The 22,875-nt window shown below is 40.4% G+C and overlaps 1 protein-coding gene across 5 annotated transcripts; it reads left to right on the forward strand.

Annotated features, from left to right (window-relative positions):
- The first annotated feature begins 228 nt into the window (after positions 1-228).
- Positions 229-22,850, forward strand: LOC103715106 (dephospho-CoA kinase-like). Of its 5 annotated transcripts, none has more exons than XR_005507073.1 (5): positions 229-612; positions 19,587-19,725; positions 20,290-20,570; positions 21,740-22,629; positions 22,726-22,850. XR_005507073.1 is itself a non-coding variant. In XM_039116284.1 (3 exons), exons 1-3 carry the CDS (start codon positions 294-296, stop codon positions 20,729-20,731), a joined length of 900 nt encoding a protein of 299 aa, XP_038972212.1. In that variant the 5' UTR covers positions 246-293; the 3' UTR covers positions 20,732-22,063. The 5 variants fall into 5 exon arrangements, 3 of the variants coding, with proteins under 3 accessions (XP_026663496.2, XP_038972212.1, XP_008800857.2); XR_005507072.1 differs by having other exon boundaries at positions 243-612; positions 20,290-20,617; XM_039116284.1 differs by lacking the exon at positions 22,726-22,850 and having other exon boundaries at positions 246-612; positions 20,290-22,063.
- Positions 22,851-22,875: the final 25 nt, after the last annotated feature.

Raw genomic sequence — 22,875 nt, forward strand, 5'->3', positions numbered from 1 at the left:
ATGATGAGCAGCAAAGGAGACGATCCAATCAGCAGCTTTGTCCATCTTTCGAAATACATGTACAGCTTGAAAGACATCACACTTCCATAGTAACCGCCGGGCATTCTCTAAAAATGGATGGCCGAAAGCCCCCAACCCCTCTTATAGAATCCACTCAATCAGAATAATGTATCAGGCCTCTGGAACTCGCCTTGCAAAAGAGGCTTATTTTTTGATATTTTCTTAAATAACCGTTATCCAAAATATGTGTGATAAAACCACAAATAGCACCCGTTATTTCTCTGAAACGGTAAATGGCCGTGCGAGGGAGGTCCGATGTCGCCGTTATCGTCGAACGCTCGCTTGGGAAGTTGCTCGGATCCGCGTCAAGGACTGCTGCCATGCGGAAGCCCTCGAAGCACTCAGAGTTGGCCCTCTCCGCGGGCGAGGAAGCAGCAGCGATCATCGGGCGAGTTCTTCTTTCCGATCCGCGCGCGCGGCCGCCGCTGGAGGAGCGTGAGGGCGATGAGGATCGTGGGATTGACGGGCGGCATCACATCCGGGAAGAGCACTGTCTCCAATCTCTTCAAATCCCACGGCGTCCCCGTCGTGGACGCCGACCTCGTCGCCCGTGTAACTCTCTCTCTCTCTCTCTCTCTCTCTCCCTCCCTCCCTCATCCACAATCTCATACCAAATTGCCAATCGAACTTATTTCGTCAAATTGCCAACGGTCGCAATTTTTAAATTGTCTTTAAAAAATATTATCAATATAGTTTTTAGTAAAGATATTTGTGAACTATAATTTGTTGTAAATAAATTTGAAGCAGAAATAAAACTAAACTATTCTACTTCAATAAATAATAGGTAGTAATAGGCTAAAAATAAATAAATTAAAGGTAAAAGTAGAAAAATGGAACCCGAGATGCTGAGGCGTGGTATGTTGGTCACTTTTCTTGAAGTAGATTTCGCTGCCTTACAGTGCACTAGGTTTGGATGACGTTCTACTCCTGAGATATAATAGCCTCTCGTTCCTTCTGCCTTGATGATTTGCACGGATCAAAGAAGGCTTCGAACCCAGAATCAATATGCAGCAAGCCCGTTTAAAAAAAAAAATTTGGAAGAAATATTTTAACTGGTAGAGGGAGTAGAGAAAGAAGAGAGATTAGGAATCCTCTGCTTCTGATCTGATATATTTTTAATCTGTAAAGGTCGTCTATTTATAGACCTCTACGAGACGTATCACGAGGGGTGCTTGTGGGGCGTGAGGCGCGAAACCACGGTCGTGCCCCTCGTGGGTGCGATCCTTCGCATGGACGCGAGTTCGCGTCCCTCAAGAACACGTCCCACGAGCGCGACTCCTGGGCCTTGCGCGCCCCTCAGGCGCGACTCCCGGGCCTCGTGCTTGCACGAACGTAAAAGCACTTGCTTTTACGTTCGTGCAAGGAACGTAAAAGCACTTGCTTTTACATTCGTGCGATTGAGGAAAAACGCGGGAAGAAGGTGACGCAAAAACCGCAGAAAGAAGGACTCGATCTCACGTCCTTGTGAGAACAACCCCACACACAAACCAACCGCACCACCAGAAGATGGTGACAAAATAAAACATTTAATCATTAATAAATCCAACAATCCCCCACCTGATTAAAATGTTTTTAAGATTTTATAAAAAATAGTCATACTGGGCTTTTCATGTCACGACTTCAATAAAGGTAGCTTGCGGCTTTGAACCTTTACCTAGTGAAAGTTTGAAAGGAATAGTGGTAGCTAAAAAGCTTTGAACCAAATCCTTTGGTTCAGATTTTCATATACTTCACCTATGACAAATGCAAATACTGGGTTCATCATAGGTGGTGCTTTTCAGCCTCATGCACCAATATCTCAGTTTCATGAGCGCTCTAGGGGTTAAACCCTTATCCCCATAGACTGCGGCCACACAGTCACACTCACATAGGTGAATCCTCCAAGGATGCTCGCAGCACAGCACCTTGCCATAGACTCGGACTCATTCAGAGTTTTAAACTCTTCCGTATACCTCTGCTGTGTTTAGCACTCACATCATAGGGAGAGACCAAATGACATAAAGTCATTTAATAATAGTGCTAATTAATCATTAAACAACTCGTTTTTTTCCGTTGAACCTTTCGTCTTGGGATCTCCAGTCAGAATAGGTTGGGTTGCCATTGTCAATGATTCCTTATGGGTTTCAGTCCCATCCCCCTTGATGTTTCTATAACTTTGCTTCTAGCTAGTTTTTTAGTCAAAAGATCTGCTAGGTTATCTTCAGATCTAACAAATTCCAAAGTCACGATACCATTTTTAATTAGGTATCTAATTGTCTTATGTCTCACACTAATGTGTCTTCTATTTCTCTTGTTATATTCAGTATTTGTACAAGTATTAATTGCAGCTTCATTGTCACATAACAAAGAGATAGCAGGCATAGGCTTTTCCATAATAGGAATTTCTGACATAAGATTCTTAAACCATTCTGCTTCTTGAGTTGTAGAATCTAAGGCTACAATCTCAGCCTCCATAGTGGATCTAGTGATCACAGTTTGTTTGGATGATTTCCAAGCAACAGCTGCACCACCTAACATGAATATGTATCCACTAGTTCCTTTTCGGTTCACTGAATCAGTGATCCAACTAGCATCATTGTATCCTTCAAGTACAGCGGAAAATCTTGAGTAATGTAAACCATAAGACATGGTACCTCTCAAGTATCTAAGTACTCTGTCCAGTGCTTCCCAGTGACTAAGACTAGGGCAACTATTAAATCTACTGAGCTTTCCTATAGCATAGAAAATGTCAGGTCTACTTGTATTTGCAACATACATCAATGTCCCAATAATCTGAGCATATTTTTCTTAGACCACTGGATCACCTTTGTTGCACTTCAAGTTCAAACCATGCTCATAAGGTGTATTCACTGGTTTACAGTTGTACTTATCAAATTTCTTCAAAATTTTCTCAATATATTGTGATTGATCAAAGATTATACCATTAGGTATTCTGGTAATCCTGTTACCAAGAATTATCTCTGCCTGACCTAAATCTTTCATATCAAAATTATTAGATAAAAAATTCTTGATAGCAGTTACAATATTCATATCAGTACCAAAAATTAAGATATCATCAACATATAAACACAAGATAACACATGAATCATTTTCTAACTTAGAATATAAGCATTTATCGGATTCATTTACTTTAAAGCCATAAGAAACAATTATTTCATCAAATTTTCTATGCCATTGCTTAGGAGCTTGTTTTAAACCATAAATGGATTTGACTAACCTACAAACTTTTCTTTCCTGTTCCCGAGCCACATATCCCTCTGGCTGATCCATATAAATCTCTTCCTCTAAATTACCATTAAGGAAGGCAGTCTTGACATCCATCTGATGGATTATCAAATTATGGATTGAAGCCAGTGCAATTAAAGTACGGATAGTGGTTATCCTGGTCACAGGAGAATACGTATCAAAGTAGTCAATACCCTCTTTCTGAGTAAAGCCTTTAGCAACTAATCTTGCTTTATATTTTTCAATTGAACCATCAGGTCTTAATTTCTTCTTAAAGATCCATTTACAACCTAAAGCCTTACTACCAGGTAATAAATCAGTTAGAAACCATGTTTCATTAGTCATAAGTGAATTCATTTCACTATTAATAGCTTCCTTCCAAAATATAGAATCTAATGAGTTCATAGCATCTTTATATGTTTTAGGATCATCTTTAACCATAAAAGTATAGAAATCAGATCCAAAATCTTTCTTTTTCCTAATTCTTTTGCTTCTACCAAGTTCATTAACATTAATAAGTTCATTTTCATTTTCATTAGAAGGTGAATTACAAGATGCATTATTAGATCTATCTATTATATGCTTTTCTATTTTATCCTTAAAAGAAAAAATGTCTTCAATGAAAGAAGCATCTTTAGATTCAATTATAGTATTCTTATCTATGTCATTAATATCAGAACTAATGACTAAGAATCTATAAGTAACACTATTAAGAGAATAACCAAGAAATATAGCATCAAAAGTATTAGGTCCTAATTTTCTTTTCTTAATTAAGGGAATATTAACCTTAGCCAAACAATCCCAAACTTTTAGAAAGTTTAGGTTAGGTTTTTTTCCTTTCCAAAGTTCATAAGGAGATTCATTAGAACCTTTAAATGGAACCCTATTAAGCAGGAAACATGCAGTAAGCACTGCTTCCCCCCACCAAACCTCAGGTAAACCTGAGTTGGCAAGCAAAGATCTTACCATATCTTGCAATGTCCTATTCTTCCTTTCAGCCACTCAATTGGACTGAGGTGAATAGGGAGGGGTTACTTCATGGAGAATTCCATTAACTCTACAAAATTTATTTAAGTCATTAGAGATGTACTCTCCTCCTCTATCTGATCTGAGAATCTTTATTCTCTTGTCAAGTTGATTTTCTATTAAAGATGTATAAGACTTAAATATCTCAATTACCTCATCTTTAGTTTTCATCAAATAAACTTGACAATACTTAGAATAATCATCTATGAAGGTTATGAAATACCTTCGTCTCCCTTTAGTCAAAGTTCCATTTAGTTCACATACATCTGAATGAATTAATTCTAATAAGGTGGAATTTCTATTCACCATTTTAAATGGTTTTCTAGGTTGCTTAGACTGAACACAAATTAGACACTTTTCTTTTTCATCTAATGAAACATTAGGCAATAAACCAGAACTAATCATTCTTTTAATAGTATTATTATTCACATGTCCTAATCTAGCATGCCAAAGAAATGAAGAACATACTGAAAGAATAACTTTATTATTGCTATAAGAAGGAATATCTAAAGGTACATCATTCATTTTATTAATTACATATAAGCCATCACACTCATAGCCTTTGCCTACAAATATTCTATTCTTTGTTATAATCACTTTCTTAGATTGCAATAACAAAGAATAGCCACTTCTTATCAGAAGAGATCCACTGATCAGATTCCTCCTTCCTTTAGGCACATGGTACACATTAAATAGAGGAAGCACATTTTCAGATGTAAGCCTTAGAAGTACTTTCCCAGTTCCAAGTACTCGTGCCGAGGTAGAATTCCCCATAGTCACTGTTAGGCCGCTCCGGACCTGATAAACAGTAAAAAGGGTACGATCAGTACACATATGAACATTCGCACCTGTATCCACTAACCAATCGGTAGAATGAATTGCCAAATTTAACTCTGGACTTAATGTTACATACCGATCATCAGTACTAGTAGGGCCAGTACTGGATAACACCATGTTGGTTTGTGGATTGGCAGGTTGAGGAGGTGCATGTTCATAGTTCTGATACTTCTTCTTCTTCATCAGGCATACTCGTGCCATATGACCGGATTTTCCACAATTGTAGCAAATCAGCCTCCGATCATTCTTATTGATCTGGTGTTTTGGCTTCATGGATTTTCCTTTGTTCTTAGGTCCACCCTTTTCAAATTTGGAGTTTTTGAACCTATAGGTTTTATTCTGGCCTTCTACAAAGTTCACCTTAGTTAGAAACTCAGGGTTCATGATTTGCTCATTGTCTTTCTCAAGATGTTGCTCTTGGATCCTAATGGCAGATAGTAGGGTTTTGTGGAGTGATTGATTAAAACCCCGTTTGATTTTGATGAGCTCAAAGCATTTGAGTATATCGTGTGATTACTAATGAATTCAATTGAGTGTTTCAGTGAAAATCCTGCTCAAGTGTTTCTAGACATGGTTTACAGTATTTTGGATAAGTTAAGAAGTCTGCTGAACCAATGTCTGAGACTCGAGTCGACTCCCGAGTTTCACGAGTCGACTCCAAGCGTATCAAGGTCACTGGCACGAGCTCGAGTCGACTCCTAATCAGTATGAGTCGACTCCGACTGAAAACAGACAGAAGGATAGAAGAGCAGTCTTTCAGATCTGAGATTCGAGTCGACTCCAGTGGAACGCGAGTCGACTCCCAGCGGTGCACAAAGAAAAAGTCAGAGAGTGTTTTATGGACTCTGAGATTCGAGTCGACTCCAGTGGAACGCGAGTCGACTCCCAGCGGTACACAAAGAAAGAGTCAGAGAGTATTTTATGGACTCTGAGATTCGAGTCGACTCCAGTGGAACGCGAGTCGACTCCCACCGGTGCACAAAGAAAAAGTCAGAGAGTGTTTTATGGACTCTGAGATTCGAGTCGACTCCCGCATTACGCGAGTCGACTCCAAGATTGTGCGACCATCAACAGAGAAAACCATGTTACTGCCACTGAGATTCGAGTCGACTCCCAGACAGCTCGAGTCGACACCAAGACAAGCTTCACGTCAAAAGGCAGAAGACCAACTTTCGGAAACTGAGAGCCGAGTCGACTCCAAGGAAGTTCGAGTCGACTCCAAGACTGGATGAGCCAAAAGACAGAGAATCGGGAGTTCGGGCTCTGAGATTCGAGTCGACTCCCAGGACAGTCGAGTCGACTCGAGAGGGCAAAATTCAAATTTGTATCCACGGTCTACAGAGGAAAAGCCGACTCCAAAATTGCCAGGTCAGCGCCAGAAGTTGGCGAGTCGACTCCGGGCCAAGACGAGTCGACTCCCAGTCGTGACGGCAACTTTAATTCAAACTTGGAACAGTTGCCGAGTCGACTCCTGAAAAGCTTGAGTCGACTCCCGCTACAGCCGAGTCGACTCCTGATCGCGCGAGTCGACTCCAACCCACCAACGGTCACATTGTCAGGCTGCGCAGAGTGTGCAGAACGGCCAGAAAAAGTGGAGTAACGGCTAGTTTCCGTGGGGGTTGGCTTAAATAGCCACAGAAGACTGTAGCAAAATAGAGAACATACATTCCACTCCAAGCATTCAAGTCTTCAAGCTTTGCAAGTGCTCTTCAACGAGAAAAAGGGGAGATCAGCATTTACTGCGCCACCAACTTCTCCCCAGCATTCAAAGCTTCCTCCTCCTACATTCAAGTCGATCACTCATCCAAGAGGAGACCAGAGTCAAGAAGCCATTCCTCTACTTAAGCTTAAAAGCGTTTGAGGGCTTCTAAACTCATCCTTGAATATATTGTTTCATACCTGCTTTTGAGAAGCTTATTTTCTGTTTTCTTTCTACTACGTGTATTTACTTGGTTCAATCGGGGGATTGAATCAAGGGGATAAAGGTTAGTTGGTGAGCCAGTTTTAAAACCAACGTGTGAAAGGGTTTGATTGTGAGCCCGGGAAAACAATCGGGGTTGGTTCTAGTCGGTGAGCCTGGGAAAACCGACCGAGTTCGTTGTTAGCTCGTAAAACAACAAGTTTGGTTGTGAGCTTGCAAAACAACCGGCTGTAATCCAAGGGGGTTATAGTGTATTCCCAAGAGAAACTTGGAGAGTGGACGTAGGAGCAAGGGATAGCTCCGAACCACTATAAAACCTGTGTTTGTGATTGATTGTCTCTTCCTCTTCTCATTTCATATTGCTCACAGCACATAGTAATTAATTAAATAACTTGGCATAGTTTTTAATTAATCATCCATAACGTTTTAAATTATCCAAATTGTTTTAAAACCCAATTCACCCCCCCCCCTCTTGGGTTGTCTATCTGGGCAACAGGTGGTATCAGAGCCAAAAACTCTTCCACTCAAGAGTTAAAAGATCAAAATGACAACCCCATTTGGATCTTCTCACATTGAGGGTCAGTCCACCCAAAGACCCCCTTTCTTCAATGGATCCGACTACTCATACTGGAAGGCTAGGATGAAAATATTCATCCAAGCCCAAGACTATGAGATGTGGACCATTGTTGTAAATGGCCCATACATCCCATCCATATATATAGATGGTGTCAAGGTACCCAAACTAGAAACGGATTGGGATGAACATGACATGAGGAAGGCACAATTAAACTCTAAAGCAATGAATGTCTTCTATTGTGCCTTAGACCGTAATGAATTCAATAGGATTTCAACTTGTAATTCAGCAAAAGAAATTTGGGACAGACTTGAAGTGACCCATGAGGGCACGAATCAAGTCAAGGAATCCAAAATAAACATCTTGGTTCATAAATATGAACTATTTAAAATGGATTCAAATGAAACTATCACATCCATGTTCACTAGGTTTACTGATATTGTCAATGGCCTAAAAAGCCTTGGCAAGAACTATACTAACAGTGAGCTTGTCAGGAAAATCCTTCGATGTCTACCGAGGTTGTGGGAAGCTAAAGTGACAGCGATCCAAGAAGCTAAAGACTTGAACAAGCTTCCACTTGAGGAGCTCCTTGGATCCCTGATGACTCACGAACTCACCATGAAACAACACGAGGAAGAGTCTTCCCATAAGAAAAAGGTAATAGCTTTAAAATCTACTTCTTCTAACAAGGACTTATCTTGCAGCAGCAGCAGTGAAGAAGAAGAAGATGAGGAAGATGGTGGTGAGGCTCTTCTTGTGCGCAAATTCAAGAAATTCATCAACCACAAGAAGTCCTATCATCAAAGGAGAGGGCCCTCAAATTTCTACCGGAAGGACAAAGGTAAGGAAAGAGAAAACGAGGGGATTGGATGTTACGAGTGCAAGAAGCCGGGTCACATAAGAGCTGAATGCCCCTTACTGAAGAAGGGGAGTAAGTACAAGAAGAAGAAAGCTCTTGTCACTACACTATCCGACTCCGACTCATCATCCTCCTCTTCTGACGAGGAACAAGAAGAAAAGGCCAATTTCTGCTTCATGGCCAACGAAGACGAGGTAACTTCCGATACGCATCCTGATTTTTCTTTTGATGAACTTTATGATGCGTTCAATGAATTAATGATTGAGTATAAGAATATAAATGTTAAAAACAGAGAACTAAAAGTAACTAATCAAACTTATATTCATAAGCATGATTCATTAATTAAGGATAAAGATAATCTTACCAAAGAAAATCTAGAACTTAAGACAAGCAATCAACTTTTAATTAAGAAGACTAACACCTTAACTAAAGATAATGAAAAACTAACTAAGGAACTTTCAAACCATAAACAAGTCTTAAACAAGGATCTAACAAAAGAACTAAATGATTTAAAAACAGAAAATCAAACATTAACTAAAGAACTTAACAAATACAAACCCTTAGTTGAAAAATTTACATATAGTTCAGAAAAGTTAAACATGATACTAAATAGTCAACGTGCAGTATTTAATAAAGCAGGCTTAGGGTACAAACCAAGGAATAAGCAAAAACTTCTTAGTAATTTCTTTGTTAAAGCTGGGGAAACAAAAACTAAGAAAATCACCTGTTTGGAAATAAATATGGTCTAGTTATAGTAGATGATTACTCTAGGTACACATGGGTCATGTTTCTAGCGCATAAGGATCAAGCATTTTCTATGTTTAAGAAGTTCCACAAGGAAGTAACAAATGCTAGAGAATCCTCAGTTATAGCTATTAGAAGTGACCATGGTACCGAATTCGAAAATCAATTATTTGATGAATTCTGTAGCAAAAAGGGGATAACCCATAATTTCTCAGCACCTAGGACACCACAGCAAAATGGAGTTGTTGAAAGGAAAAATAGAACACTAGAGGAAATGGCTAGAACGATGTTATGTGAAAGTAACCTCCCTAAGTATTTTTGGGGAGAAGCCATTAATACTTCTTGCCATATATTAAATAGAGTTCTATTAAGACCCATCATAAAGAAAACACCATATGAACTGTGGAAAAACAGAAAACCAAAGGTTAACTATTTTCATGTTTTTGGATGTAGGTGTTTTGTACATAATAATGGGAAAGATAATCTAGGGAAATTTGACCCTAAATCTGATGAAGGAATATTCCTAGGTTATTCTACAACTAGTAAAGCCTATAGAATCTTTAATAAAAGAACTCTAGTTATAGAAGAATCCATACATGTTGTTTTTGATGACTCTAGTGACATCTCATCTAGTAAGAAGGTTAATTTTGATGATGATATTGAAATACTTGAAGAAAAGATAGATGAGATGGGATTACGAGATGATAATCAAAAGTTGATTGAAGGAGAATCATCAAACCAAGAGCCTATAGTGGATCATGGGCTAACTAAAGCTTGGAGGTATGCTCACGGGCATCCTAAGGAACTAATTCTAGATGATCCATCACAACCGGTTAGGACTAGAGCATCCCTTAGGAATATGAATAATCATCTAGCCTTTGTTTCACACTTTGAGCCCAAACATATAGAAGAAGCCGAAAATGATGTAAATTGGATAAATGCAATGCAAGAAGAACTAAACCAATTTACTAGAAACAAAGTGTGGGATCTAGTAGAGAGACCTTCTGAATATCCAATTATTGGTACAAAATGGATATATAAAAATAAGCTAGATGAAAATGGAATTGTTATACGGAATAAGGCTAGACTAGTAGCAAAGGGTTATAATCAAGAAGAAGGTATAGACTTTGATGAAACCTTTGCTCCCGTAGCTAGACTTGAGGCTATTAGACTATTATTAGCATATGCATGCTCTAAAGATTTCAAACTATTTCAAATGGATGTAAAGAGTGCATTTTTAAATGGGTATATTAATGAGGAGGTGTATGTAGAACAACCTCCTGGTTTCGAAAATCATCAATACCCTAATCATGTGTATAAACTAAACAAAGCACTTTATGGGTTAAAACAAGCACCTAGAGCATGGTATGAGAGACTTAGTAAATTCCTATTAGAACATGAATTCTCTAGGGGAAATGTAGACACAACATTATTTCTGAAAAGACAAAATAAGGATATGTTGTTAGTACAGATTTATGTTGATGATATCATTTTCGGTGCCACTAACAATCGCCTCTGCGAAGAATTTGCTGATTTGATGCAGAGTGAGTTTGAAATGAGCATGATGGGAGAACTGAACTACTTCCTCGGGCTTCAAATCAAACAATCTGAAGAAGGCATCTTCATCAATCAAGTAAAATATATCAAGGAGATGCTCAAGAAGTTTGATATGGAGGGAAACAAATCAATCAGCACCCCCATGAGCTCATCATGTAAGTTAGACCAAGATGAATCAGGTAAATCCGTCGATCAAAAACTTTATAGAGGTATGATAGGTTCTTTACTGTATCTTACTGCAAGTAGACCTGATATTATGTTTAGTGTGTGCATGTGTGCTAGATATCAGGCTAATCCTAAAGAATCACACCTAGCTGCAGTTAAAAGAATCTTTAAATACTTAATAGGAACTAAGAACATAGGACTGTGGTACTCTAAAGAATCTAGCCTAAACTTAATAGGGTACACAGATTCAGACTTCGCTGGATGTAAACTTGATAGAAAAAGTACCAGCGGGTCTTGTCAATTTCTAGGAGAAAACCTAATCTCATGGTTTAGCAAGAAACAAAACTCGGTTGCATTATCCACTGCAGAAGCTGAATATGTTGCAGCCGGGAGTTGTTGTGCTCAAATCTTATGGATTAAACAACAATTAGAAGATTATGGCATTAAACAAGATGAAATCCCCATTAATTGTGATAACACAAGTGCCATAAATCTAACTAAAAATCCAATTCAACACTCAAGAACTAAACACATTGAGATAAGACATCACTTCATAAGAGATCATGTATTGAATGGTGATGTGTCACTCCACTTTGTGTGTACTGATAATCAATTAGCAGATATTTTCACAAAACCCCTAAGTGAAGAGAGATTTAGTGTGCTTAGAAGGGGATTAGGAGTGATTGATCCATCCTAGTGGGAGTTACCACTAGATTAATTGATTTTGATGATGAGAATGAGGTTAAAAGAGAGTTTCTATTCAATGATCATCATATCAGTCCTTAATTAGGTGATTTTCCCTCATTTGGCGCGATTATAGCAAGAGTTTTAAGTGCGTGCCAAGGTTAGAGACGACTCGAGTAAGTTTCAGAGCCGGCTCCTAAGGGGGAGTCGACTCGCGCATTTGCGGGAGTCGACTCGCAAAGCTGGCAGCAAAAGGGGAGTCGACTCGCGCATATTCTGGAGTCGACTCGAGGTCGAGTCGACTCGCGACTCAGGGGAGTCGACTCGCAGTCGGGATCCGACTTTTTAACCCTAGGTTTGTCGTTTCGCAAACACTTTTCCTCAAGCCGCCACTGTTCACAAAGCCCTAGAGCCGACTCCTAGGTCATCCCCGATCGTCTCCAAGCCTTTTTCCCGTCGATTCTTCGCCGGACATTGAGTTTCCATCCGTTCCTAGGTCATTTCCGGTCCGTCCCGAGCTTCCTCTGTCCGTCCTTCATCGTCCTCAAGGTATTTTTATTCCCGTTTAGGTCAAGATGCCTCGTAAGGCCGTCGTTAGGAAGAGGTCCCGTCCCGCGGCCGTTCCCGAGCGGCGCTCCAAGGCGCGGCATGATCCCGCGAGGCAACCACCTCCGGATCGTTCCCCGCCTAGGGAGGTTCATGTTAGGCCATTGGCCGGGAAGGCCGTCTCCACCGGGAGGTATGTCGATTTTGACTTCCTCTCCCGGGAAGGGTTCACCATAGGCGATAGGCTTAGAGCCCAGGGTCTAGAGTACTTCCTCACCTTGGACCTTCCCACCTATCCTGGCCTAGTTCAAGAGTTCTATAGTACCGTCCATCGGGGAGATGGAGGTATTGAGGGCACGGTATTAGGTGTCCCATTACGTGTCACGGAGGATCTCGTTGCCCATATCCTCCACCTCCCACTGGTAGGGGTAGCTCCTGCACATCCTGAGGATAGATTTGAGGCCCTTACGATCGTCTTAGGGCAGCCACCTCAGTCCCCCCTAGATGAGGTATCTGCTAGCTCACTTCCTATTGAAGTGAGAATCCTCTTGAGCATTCTATCCAGGTCCATCTTCCCTAAGACAGGAAGATTTGATTTTGTGAATGAGAGGGACCTAGCTATTATGTCTTACATTCTTCAGGACACCCCGGTCAACTTCCCCAAGCTGATTTATAGGTATATGTGTGAGCCTTTAGATAGACCTAGGCTCTCCCTCCCATACGGGATGATATTCACTCTCCTGTTTAGGCAGTACGAAATTTCCATTCCTGAGAGGGAACCCTCTCGTGCCTTGCGATGGACTGATCGCTTGGGTACGGGGACCATGCACAGGATGGAATTTCGGAAGAAAGACGGGATCTGGGTTAGGAAGTCCACTCTCACTGCTCAGACCACCAGACCATCACCCAGTCCTGAGCCAGACTCTGATTACCCAGACTCTCCACATCATCCAGACCTTCCATCCACTCCTCCTGCTCCTACCACCTCTGCCGGACCTTCCTCCTCAGCTCCACCATCTATGGAGGTCCGTATTGATCCAGATCAGCTCCGAGAGCTGCGGCAGGAGATCGTCCGAGATTTGAGGGACGAGCTGCTCCGGGAGCTCCGAGGTTCCGTGACAGCTGCCACTCCTGCACCCACTCCTGCACCCACTCCATCCTCCGCATTGGTGCCATCCTTGACAGCCGTGACAGACATGACGGCTAAAGTGCGGGAAGAGATATATAATATCAGGGATTTGATGCAGGCCCAGTTCCGCAACATGAGGGAGATCAAGAGCACCACTCGACAGTTTCGAGAGGAGATAGGCCGTGACATGCACACCACTACCGAGGGGGCCGAGCGCTTGTCGAATGTGATTGTCGGCAAGCTGGACGCACTTCAGACCTCAGTGACTGGGCTTCAGACGTCGGTGACTGAGCTCTCCACTATGCACAGCAGAGCCACCTCGTCTATCATCACACAGCTTAGCCATGTCACAGAGGCAGTCGCCCTCCTCATGGAGCGGAGCAGATTGGGAGGAGGAGCCACATCCTCCAGAGGAGGAGACGCATCCTCGAGAGGAGGAGCTACATCCTCGAGAGGAGGAGCTACATCCTCGAGAGGGGGAGCTACATCCTCGAGGAGGACATAGATGATTTTGAGTTGTGTTTTATCTTCTTTTGTATTGTTTTTGCCTTACTTATAGTATGCTCAAATGTATTCACCTTCATATCAATACAATGAGTAGACATCTTATCTTTATTTCTGTGCCAATTGACTGTGCCATTTGATGTTTGATTGTGCCATTTGTGCCATTGATTGTGTGTGTGATTACCTCCTTTTTGATATGATGACAAAAAGGGGGAGAAATATGTATAAAATATGTAATAAGGGGAGAAATATGGTTAAAATATGTAAAAGAACTCTTAAAAACACACACAAATTTGTTCTAAGTGGATTCGGTACCTCGAGGCTCATTATCTCTCTTTTGGGGCTCCTAATGGAGTAATCTCCAGAATCTATTCAAGGGATATTCGGAGATTAGCTTAATCGTACTCAAGAACAAATTGACAGATTTTCCCTCTAAAAACAAAAAATTCAGTTCAAAAATTTCAAAGCATTAAAAGGAAATTCAGAAAACTAAAACTAGTTGAATGCATATGTTGAGGGGGAGAATCTGAATTTTAATCAAGATAAATCATTGATAACATATAAGCCAAACAATTGATTGCATAATATGGAGGCTTATATAATTCCAAATGAAAGGGGGAGCTTTAACTCCGAAATTTAAATGTTTCACACCTTTCAAACTTGGATAAATTAAATTTTCAGACATTTGAATTCACTTGTGAATTTTATTTCATTATTTATTGAGCAATTCATTTTACGTATACTCAAAGTTTTGTCATCATCAAAAAGGGGGAGATTGTGGAGTGATTGATTAAAACCCCGTTTGATTTTGATGAGCTCAAAGCATTTGAGTATATCGTGTGATTACTAATGAATTCAATTGAGTGTTTCAGTGAAAATCCTGCTCAAGTGTTTCTAGACATGGTTTACAGTATTTTGGATAAGTTAAGAAGTCTGCTGAACCAATGTCTGAGACTCGAGTCGACTCCCGAGTTTCACGAGTCGACTCCAAGCGTATCAAGGTCACTGGCACGAGCTCGAGTCGACTCCTAATCAGTATGAGTCGACTCCGACTGAAAACAGACAGAAGGATAGAAGAGCAGTCTTTCAGATCTGAGATTCGAGTCGACTCCAGTGGAACGCGAGTCGACTCCCAGCGGTGCACAAAGAAAAAGTCAGAGAGTGTTTTATGGACTCTGAGATTCGAGTCGACTCCAGTGGAACGCGAGTCGACTCCCAGCGGTACACAAAGAAAGAGTCAGAGAGTATTTTATGGACTCTGAGATTCGAGTCGACTCCAGTGGAACGCGAGTCGACTCCCACCGGTGCACAAAGAAAAAGTCAGAGAGTGTTTTATGGACTCTGAGATTCGAGTCGACTCCCGCATTACGCGAGTCGACTCCAAGATTGTGCGACCATCAACAGAGAAAACCATGTTACTGCCACTGAGATTCGAGTCGACTCCCAGACAGCTCGAGTCGACACCAAGACAAGCTTCACGTCAAAAGGCAGAAGACCAACTTTCGGAAACTGAGAGCCGAGTCGACTCCAAGGAAGTTCGAGTCGACTCCAAGACTGGATGAGCCAAAAGACAGAGAATCGGGAGTTCGGGCTCTGAGATTCGAGTCGACTCCCAGGACAGTCGAGTCGACTCGAGAGGGCAAAATTCAAATTTGTATCCACGGTCTACAGAGGAAAAGCCGACTCCAAAATTGCCAGGTCAGCGCCAGAAGTTGGCGAGTCGACTCCGGGCCAAGACGAGTCGACTCCCAGTCGTGACGGCAACTTTAATTCAAACTTGGAACAGTTGCCGAGTCGACTCCTGAAAAGCTTGAGTCGACTCCCGCTACAGCCGAGTCGACTCCTGATCGCGCGAGTCGACTCCAACCCACCAACGGTCACATTGTCAGGCTGCGCAGAGTGTGCAGAACGGCCAGAAAAAGTGGAGTAACGGCTAGTTTCCGTGGGGGTTGGCTTAAATAGCCACAGAAGACTGTAGCAAAATAGAGAACATACATTCCACTCCAAGCATTCAAGTCTTCAAGCTTTGCAAGTGCTCTTCAACGAGAAAAAGGGGAGATCAGCATTTACTGCGCCACCAACTTCTCCCCAGCATTCAAAGCTTCCTCCTCCTACATTCAAGTCGATCACTCATCCAAGAGGAGACCAGAGTCAAGAAGCCATTCCTCTACTTAAGCTTAAAAGCGTTTGAGGGCTTCTAAACTCATCCTTGAATATATTGTTTCATACCTGCTTTTGAGAAGCTTATTTTCTGTTTTCTTTCTACTACGTGTATTTACTTGGTTCAATCGGGGGATTGAATCAAGGGGATAAAGGTTAGTTGGTGAGCCAGTTTTAAAACCAACGTGTGAAAGGGTTTGATTGTGAGCCCGGGAAAACAATCGGGGTTGGTTCTAGTCGGTGAGCCTGGGAAAACCGACCGAGTTCGTTGTTAGCTCGTAAAACAACAAGTTTGGTTGTGAGCTTGCAAAACAACCGGCTGTAATCCAAGGGGGTTATAGTGTATTCCCAAGAGAAACTTGGAGAGTGGACGTAGGAGCAAGGGATAGCTCCGAACCACTATAAAACCTGTGTTTGTGATTGATTGTCTCTTCCTCTTCTCATTTCATATTGCTCACAGCACATAGTAATTAATTAAATAACTTGGCATAGTTTTTAATTAATCATCCATAACGTTTTAAATTATCCAAATTGTTTTAAAACCCAATTCACCCCCCCCCTCTTGGGTTGTCTATCTGGGCAACAGGTTTTCATGCTCATTTCCTCAGTCTTATATTTTAGGGACAACCCAAAATCTTTCCAAGAAGGTAGAAGCTTGTCAATGGTACAAGCAACTTGAAGGCTCTCAGTTATACCCATTCCCCTTAAGCCTAATTCATGATAAATCACTGTTGGCTCATGGGCTTGGTCAACTATAGGCTTGGTGTCTACCATCTTATAAGACAGGAATTGACTAGCAGTATACTTGTCCATTCCGGCATCTTGGATACCATATTTTTTATTAAGATCATCCCAAATCTCCTTAGAGGTTTTCAGAGTGCAATAGACATCAAAGAGGGGATCAGAAAGATAGGACAAAATTCTACCCCTACACAGGTAGTCTTTCTTCTGAAATTCCTCTAAATTACAAGTCCTAGCCGGTTCATTCTCATCCTCATTTGGAGGAGAGTCAAAAATTATGGAAAATAATCCAAGCGTGGTTAAGAAGATTTTCATTTTCTCTCTCCAACGCTTAAAATTAGTTCCATTAAACTTTTCAGGAGGAACCGAGTCACTTGCATTGGCCATTGGGGTAACTCTAATTACTAGCCTATTATACGTAGGAAAATCCACTTCAAGATTGATGTAAATAAATTTGAAGCAGAAATAAAACTAAACTATTCTACTTCAATAAATAATAGGCAGTAATAGGCTAAAAAAAAAAAGTAAAAGTAGAAAAATGGAACCCGAGATGCTGAGGCGTGGTATGGTGGTCACTTTCCTTGAAGTAGATTTCGCCGTCTTACAGTGCACTAGGCTTGGATGACGTTCTACTCCTGAGATACAACAGCCTCTCGTTCCTTCTGCCTCGATGATTTGCACGGATCAAAGAAGGCTTCGAACCCAGAATCAATATGCAGCAAGCCCGTTTTTAAAAAAAAAAAATTGGAAGAAATATTTTAACTGGTAGAGAGAGTAGAGAAAGAAGAGAGATTAGGAATCCTCTGCTTCTTATCTGATATATTTCTAATCTATAGAGGCCGTCTATTTATAGACCTCTACGAGACGTATCACGAGGGGTGCCTGTGGGGCGCGACTCTTCGTGTGAGGCGCGAAACCACGGTCGTGCCCCTCGCGGGTGCGATCCTTCGCATGGACGCGAGTTCGCGTCCCTCAAGAACGCGCCCCACAAGCGCGACTCCTGGGCCTTGCGCGCCCCTCAGGCGAGACTCCAGGGCCTCGTGTTTGCACGAACGTAAAAGCAAGCACTTGCTTTTACGTTCGTGCGATTGAGGAAAAATGCGGGAAGAAGCGTGACGCAAAAACCGCGGGAAGAAGGACTCGATCTCACGTCCTTGTGAGAACAACCCCACACACAAACCAACCGCACCACCAGAGGATGGTGACAAAATAAAACATTTAATCATTAATAAATCCAACACAATTTACTTGATAAGATTTTTTTTTTTTTTAGAATTTTTGGTTATAATTTTTTTTGGCGGCTGGCTAGAAGTTGGAAAGTATCTTGAATTTCTTGAACTTGCGGAGAGCTAGCAGGTCCTCCAATTTTCTGAGGTTTTCTCAGCTATGAATTCAGCAACAATTCTAAGTGTTGAATGGGATTCGATTGTATTGATGACATAGGAAATGGAGTGCTTAATAACTAAAGAAAATACCACTTCTTGCATAAATGCGTCCTAATAAGTTACATATATGACATTAGCTTGATGCGTTGATAGTTTCAATATGGGAACAACACCTTTTGGACATCAAGCTAATGGAATTGTTCATTACTTATGGGCACATGGATTTTTAGGAGTTCAAGGAGTGACTTTAGAACATTTAGTTAATCTTTAGTTTATTTTGGGTTACTGATTAATATTTCTGGACTCAGGTAATTTTCTTTTTAAGTCGAGTGACTTTTTAAGGAGTCACTGGTCATGTGAGAGTCCTGCTTTTTAGGTTAAGGGCCTCATCTGAGAAGGAAGGATCCGAAAGAGTCCAATTTGAGTGTAGTGTAGGTTACAAGTGTCTCAATTTATTCAAGGTTGTGTTTCAGGTTGCTTGATTCTTTTCCAAGCATGTAACGGTAGCAAGGAATTTTTGTGTAAAAATTGAACTTTGCTAGAAGAGCTATGGTCTTCTTCTATTTTGATATGGTTCCAAGCTATAGGAGTTGGTGATGCCCTTAACTCTCTGTGATGATTTGTTGAGAAAACATACAGTTATGCTCCATTTGGCAACTGATCTTGGTTCCACTTTAGGTTTTCTTTAGTTTCAATTCTTAGAGGTCTGTAGTTGCATCAAAACTAAACATCAGATCCTAGGATATTGTTTGTAAGCCCTTTGCTGCATATCTATTATGTTTAGTTTAACTTCTCAGCAAACCTTAGGGCTCTGCAGTTGTGCTAAAATTAAACATCAAATCCTATGACATATTCTTAAGAACTTTGCTGTGCATCTATTCTGTTTAGTTTTTCTTCTCAGCTCTTCCCCAACCTTTCAGAACTGCTTATTTATCCTTTGACCAATATTAACTCGTGCATCTCATCATTGTTTTCTTATAGCTCTATGTTGGGCACATCAATCTACTGCATCAATTTGACTTGATGCCATACCACAGCCTCTTTACTCTTTGTAGTTCCAATACTGTCTTGTAACCTCTCAAAAATAGTGGTCTTTTATGAATATTCAAGTGATTTTAATCTTCTGAACATGTTCATGGTCAAATCGATGTTTCATCAAATTTGAATACTTGCCTATGAAATTCTATCCTCCGTCGCATGCACTACTATGTAGATAAATTCTTTCATGCTCACATATTATATCATGCCATAGGCTTTTCAGTGGTGTACTTTGTTATGCATTTAATAGTATAAGACCCTTCAGTATGTTCAAGACATTTGAGCTAAGGTTCTGTCTCATAATCATGTTCTTAGCTTTATAAACATATGTGCTCCTTCTCATTGTGTAGCATTTTTTTTCTTTTTGGCAATTTTTCGTACTCTGTGTTTGGGGCATTGCTATTGTGGAGCTAATTTATTTTAGGATGTAGTAAGAAAGGGGACTGGTGGTTGGAAAAAGGTCGTAGCAGCATTCGGGGATAATATTTTACTAGCAAATGGAGAAATTGATAGAGCATGCCTGGGTCAAATCATTTTTTCTGATTCAACAAAACGTCAACTTCTAAATCGGTATGTACTTCTAGTAATTCTTATAACTGAAAGCTCTCAACTTTATCTCAGTGATATGTACAAATCCTGCTATAGTATTACTTGAAGTTGGTTCTAGTCTTTAGCAAGAGGAGTGACAAGAAGGATTCTTAATGCAGATCTCTAATAACTGGGAATAAGCTGTTGGTTAAATCTCTGTTTCGCAGTTTTTTTAACTGATACCAATGGCTTGTACCAATATAGACTTCACAGTCACCCTCAGAAATATGTACGGACACCGTAATTTCATGTTAGAGTTTATGTTCTTTGTAGAAATTGTTACTTATAACTCGAACTAATAACATAGGTTGCTTGTATGAAGTTTGTGTTGCCAATTCAATCATGAGGGATCAAATTGACTAGATCATGGCTGAATAATTTTGCTTATTCCCAGTTTTGTAATTTTGGCTGGCCCTCTTGTTTTACTTTCTTTGCTTTATAATGCTTACACTATGAAAGGAATCCAGGTTCTTTTGGCAATCCAGGGGAACAAAGAAAAAGTCCGTAGGCTTTCAAGCTGATGTAGTTTTTTCCATCTTATTGCAGTCTCTTAGCTCCATATATTTCTTTTGGCATTTTTTGGGAAGTGGTGAAGCTATGGATCAAGGGGTCTAAGCTTATCATTCTTGACATCCCATTGTTGTTTGAGGCTAAAATGGACCGATGGACAGCTCCTATTATTGTTGTATGGGTTGATCCTGAAACTCAGGTAACTCGTCTAATGGCAAGAGATGGCATATCCGAAGAACAAGCCAAAAGCAAGATTAATGCTCAGACTGCACTGGATTGGAAGAAGACAAAGGCACATATAGTCATCGATAACTCAGGTACACTTGAAGAAACAAAACTACAGTTTCAAGAGGTCCTGAACCAGGTTAGTAGGCCTTTAACATGGAAGGAATTTGCCTTCTCCAGAGAAGGTGTTTTTTGGATTCTTGTATCTTCAATTGCAGGTGTTTTAGTGGTACAGAAAAATTTGAAGCGATGATGGGCATTACCTATCAGTGAATTTCTCCTGCTAATCATGCTTGTTCAAAATAAGAGAATTTTGTGCAATTTATATATAATTTACCTTTGTAGTTTACAACTACTATCAATGTCAATGAAAACATCTCGCATTCTGCTGTACTGCTCAATCTAAGTAGGGCTGCGTTTTTTTGTTATTTCTCTTGGAGTCAGACAATCACTGATTTAGAAACAAACACTTGGTTTCTCAATTGAGTTGATTTGAATTTTCATGATTAGTAATTTGAATTCTAAGACAGCTCCGCTTTTGTCCTGTTATGCTGACTTTAAAATATTGAAACCCTTCAGATTCTTTATTGATTTACTCTTTTTTTTAAAGAATTTTAATCAGTTAGTAAACATGCTGAAACATGTCATTTTAGACAGGGTTAAGATAATTGGAGTTTAGTTGCCTGGAAGATTTCAGTATTATATTTCAATATGCTCTGATGCCATTTGCTTGGTGTCAGTCTCCTATTTCATCACATGTTACTTAATCATAGCAATTTGTTATGGACCATTATTGCTTTGAATGCTTTAACCCATGCACCATGGACAGTTATTTTGACTTTCTTTAACTAACCTTTGTGATGCTCAAGTTGGTTCAGTAAGACAGGCATGGAATTTACTGGTTTGTACCTGCAGCATCCACTTTGATACAATTAGTTGCTACCATTCTACTTGTCTTCTTGGTTAATTAAGGCCTGTCAGTTATTATTACTACCATTCTACAATCTGTGGAACTAGACATCAAATATGCTGTTCCATTATTGGCTTTTCCCCCTATTTATTTACTTCAACCTCAAATACTTGAAATCTTGCAAGACCTAGTGAAGGTTAGGTGGGGCTCCAAGTAAGCAATGTTAGATATCAATGGATGTTCATTCACCTGACACCGCTAGATTGGACTTTTTTTGTCAGTTATATCTATGAATTAGTTACTCATGTAACTTTCTCTGAGTTGCTCTTACCACCAGATGCCATACTGCAGTGCAGGGCATGCTCGAAAGTTTAAGCAGAGTAAGATCTTGATATCGCTTGTATAATTTATGCTTTGGGGAGTCATATTTGGCAGAGGAGTCATCATATCTATGAAAAGGATTATGGTTTTGGTGCCGAAAGGAAATATGTCAATGTAAGCAATAAGAAACCAGCAAGGCCACGAGTTCTACTTGACAATAGCAGTTATATATTGTTTTGATGCTTGATGTCAAACAGTTGGTCTGAGAACTTGAGCAGGAGGGTTTCACCCTAGATGATTTTCTAATGTTATGTTCCAAGCCAAAATTGTTATCAATGTAACTTAGAGAAACTACTCTCTCTCTCTCTCTCTCTCTCTCTCTCTCTCTCTCTCTCTCACACACACACACACACACACACACAAAGGGGATGTTGCCTCCCAAGATTCGAACCTGGACCCCTCCTAAGTGGACAGGGATAACAACCAGACTTTTATCAGATATCAATGCAGATTTTATTAGTGTTAAATGGACTGTCCATATTTCAAGTGTCATAGCTTTCCAAAGGTCCATTCCAGTATAATCTTCAGGACTCTTCCAGTCATAGTTAGATCTCCCAGTTGGTTTGTCACCTTCAAGTTTTGCTTCAACATCCACCTCCCTCCTCTTGCCATGATTGCAGTGACCATGCAATTGCATGCACCAACTTCCAGCCAGGTACAAATGCTTCACAAAAATAACCTACTGTAGTAGCTGATACCGCAGTCTCCTTACCAGAGTTGTCTAACATTGGAATGCTTTTGCAGTCAAATAACATTGGAAGCAGAATATTTATGCACTAAACCTTCATATGGAGGAATTTAACTACCATGCTCGGAAGCTTCAGATCCTCACCATGTCAGAATAGATTATTGAATTGCTCGTAAGTATACTGTTCGTATTACTAACTGTAAGAGAGATTCTGGACCTAAGAACACTTGGAAGCTATGCACTTCTCATGTGGGATACTTTGATACAGATTGATCAAATTGGTTGTGGTTGATGAAAATGAGCATGGTAAGCACAGAAGCAGGCAAGTTCTAGTTCTACAAACATATGTATAAATCAAAGAAACAATTATTGAAGTATCGATCATTTTCAAAATTCCATGAAAAAATTATATGGTGTT

Source organism: Phoenix dactylifera, unplaced genomic scaffold (assembly GCF_009389715.1).
Source record: "Phoenix dactylifera cultivar Barhee BC4 unplaced genomic scaffold, palm_55x_up_171113_PBpolish2nd_filt_p 000077F, whole genome shotgun sequence".
NCBI classification, from domain to species: Eukaryota; Viridiplantae; Streptophyta; class Magnoliopsida; order Arecales; family Arecaceae; genus Phoenix; species Phoenix dactylifera.

Bases quoted from the DNA above. Each gene is read 5' to 3' on its own strand.
- LOC103715106 (XM_039116284.1), top strand. From the start codon at position 294: ATGGCCGTGCGAGGGAGGTCCGATGTCGCCGTTATCGTCGAACGCTCG. The intron at 613-19,586 runs GTAACTCTCTCT...TTTAGGATGTAG, and splicing joins ACGCCGACCTCGTCGCCCGT to TAAGAAAGGGGACTGGTGGT. The intron at 19,726-20,289 runs GTATGTACTTCT...ATCTTATTGCAG, and splicing joins AAACGTCAACTTCTAAATCG to TCTCTTAGCTCCATATATTT.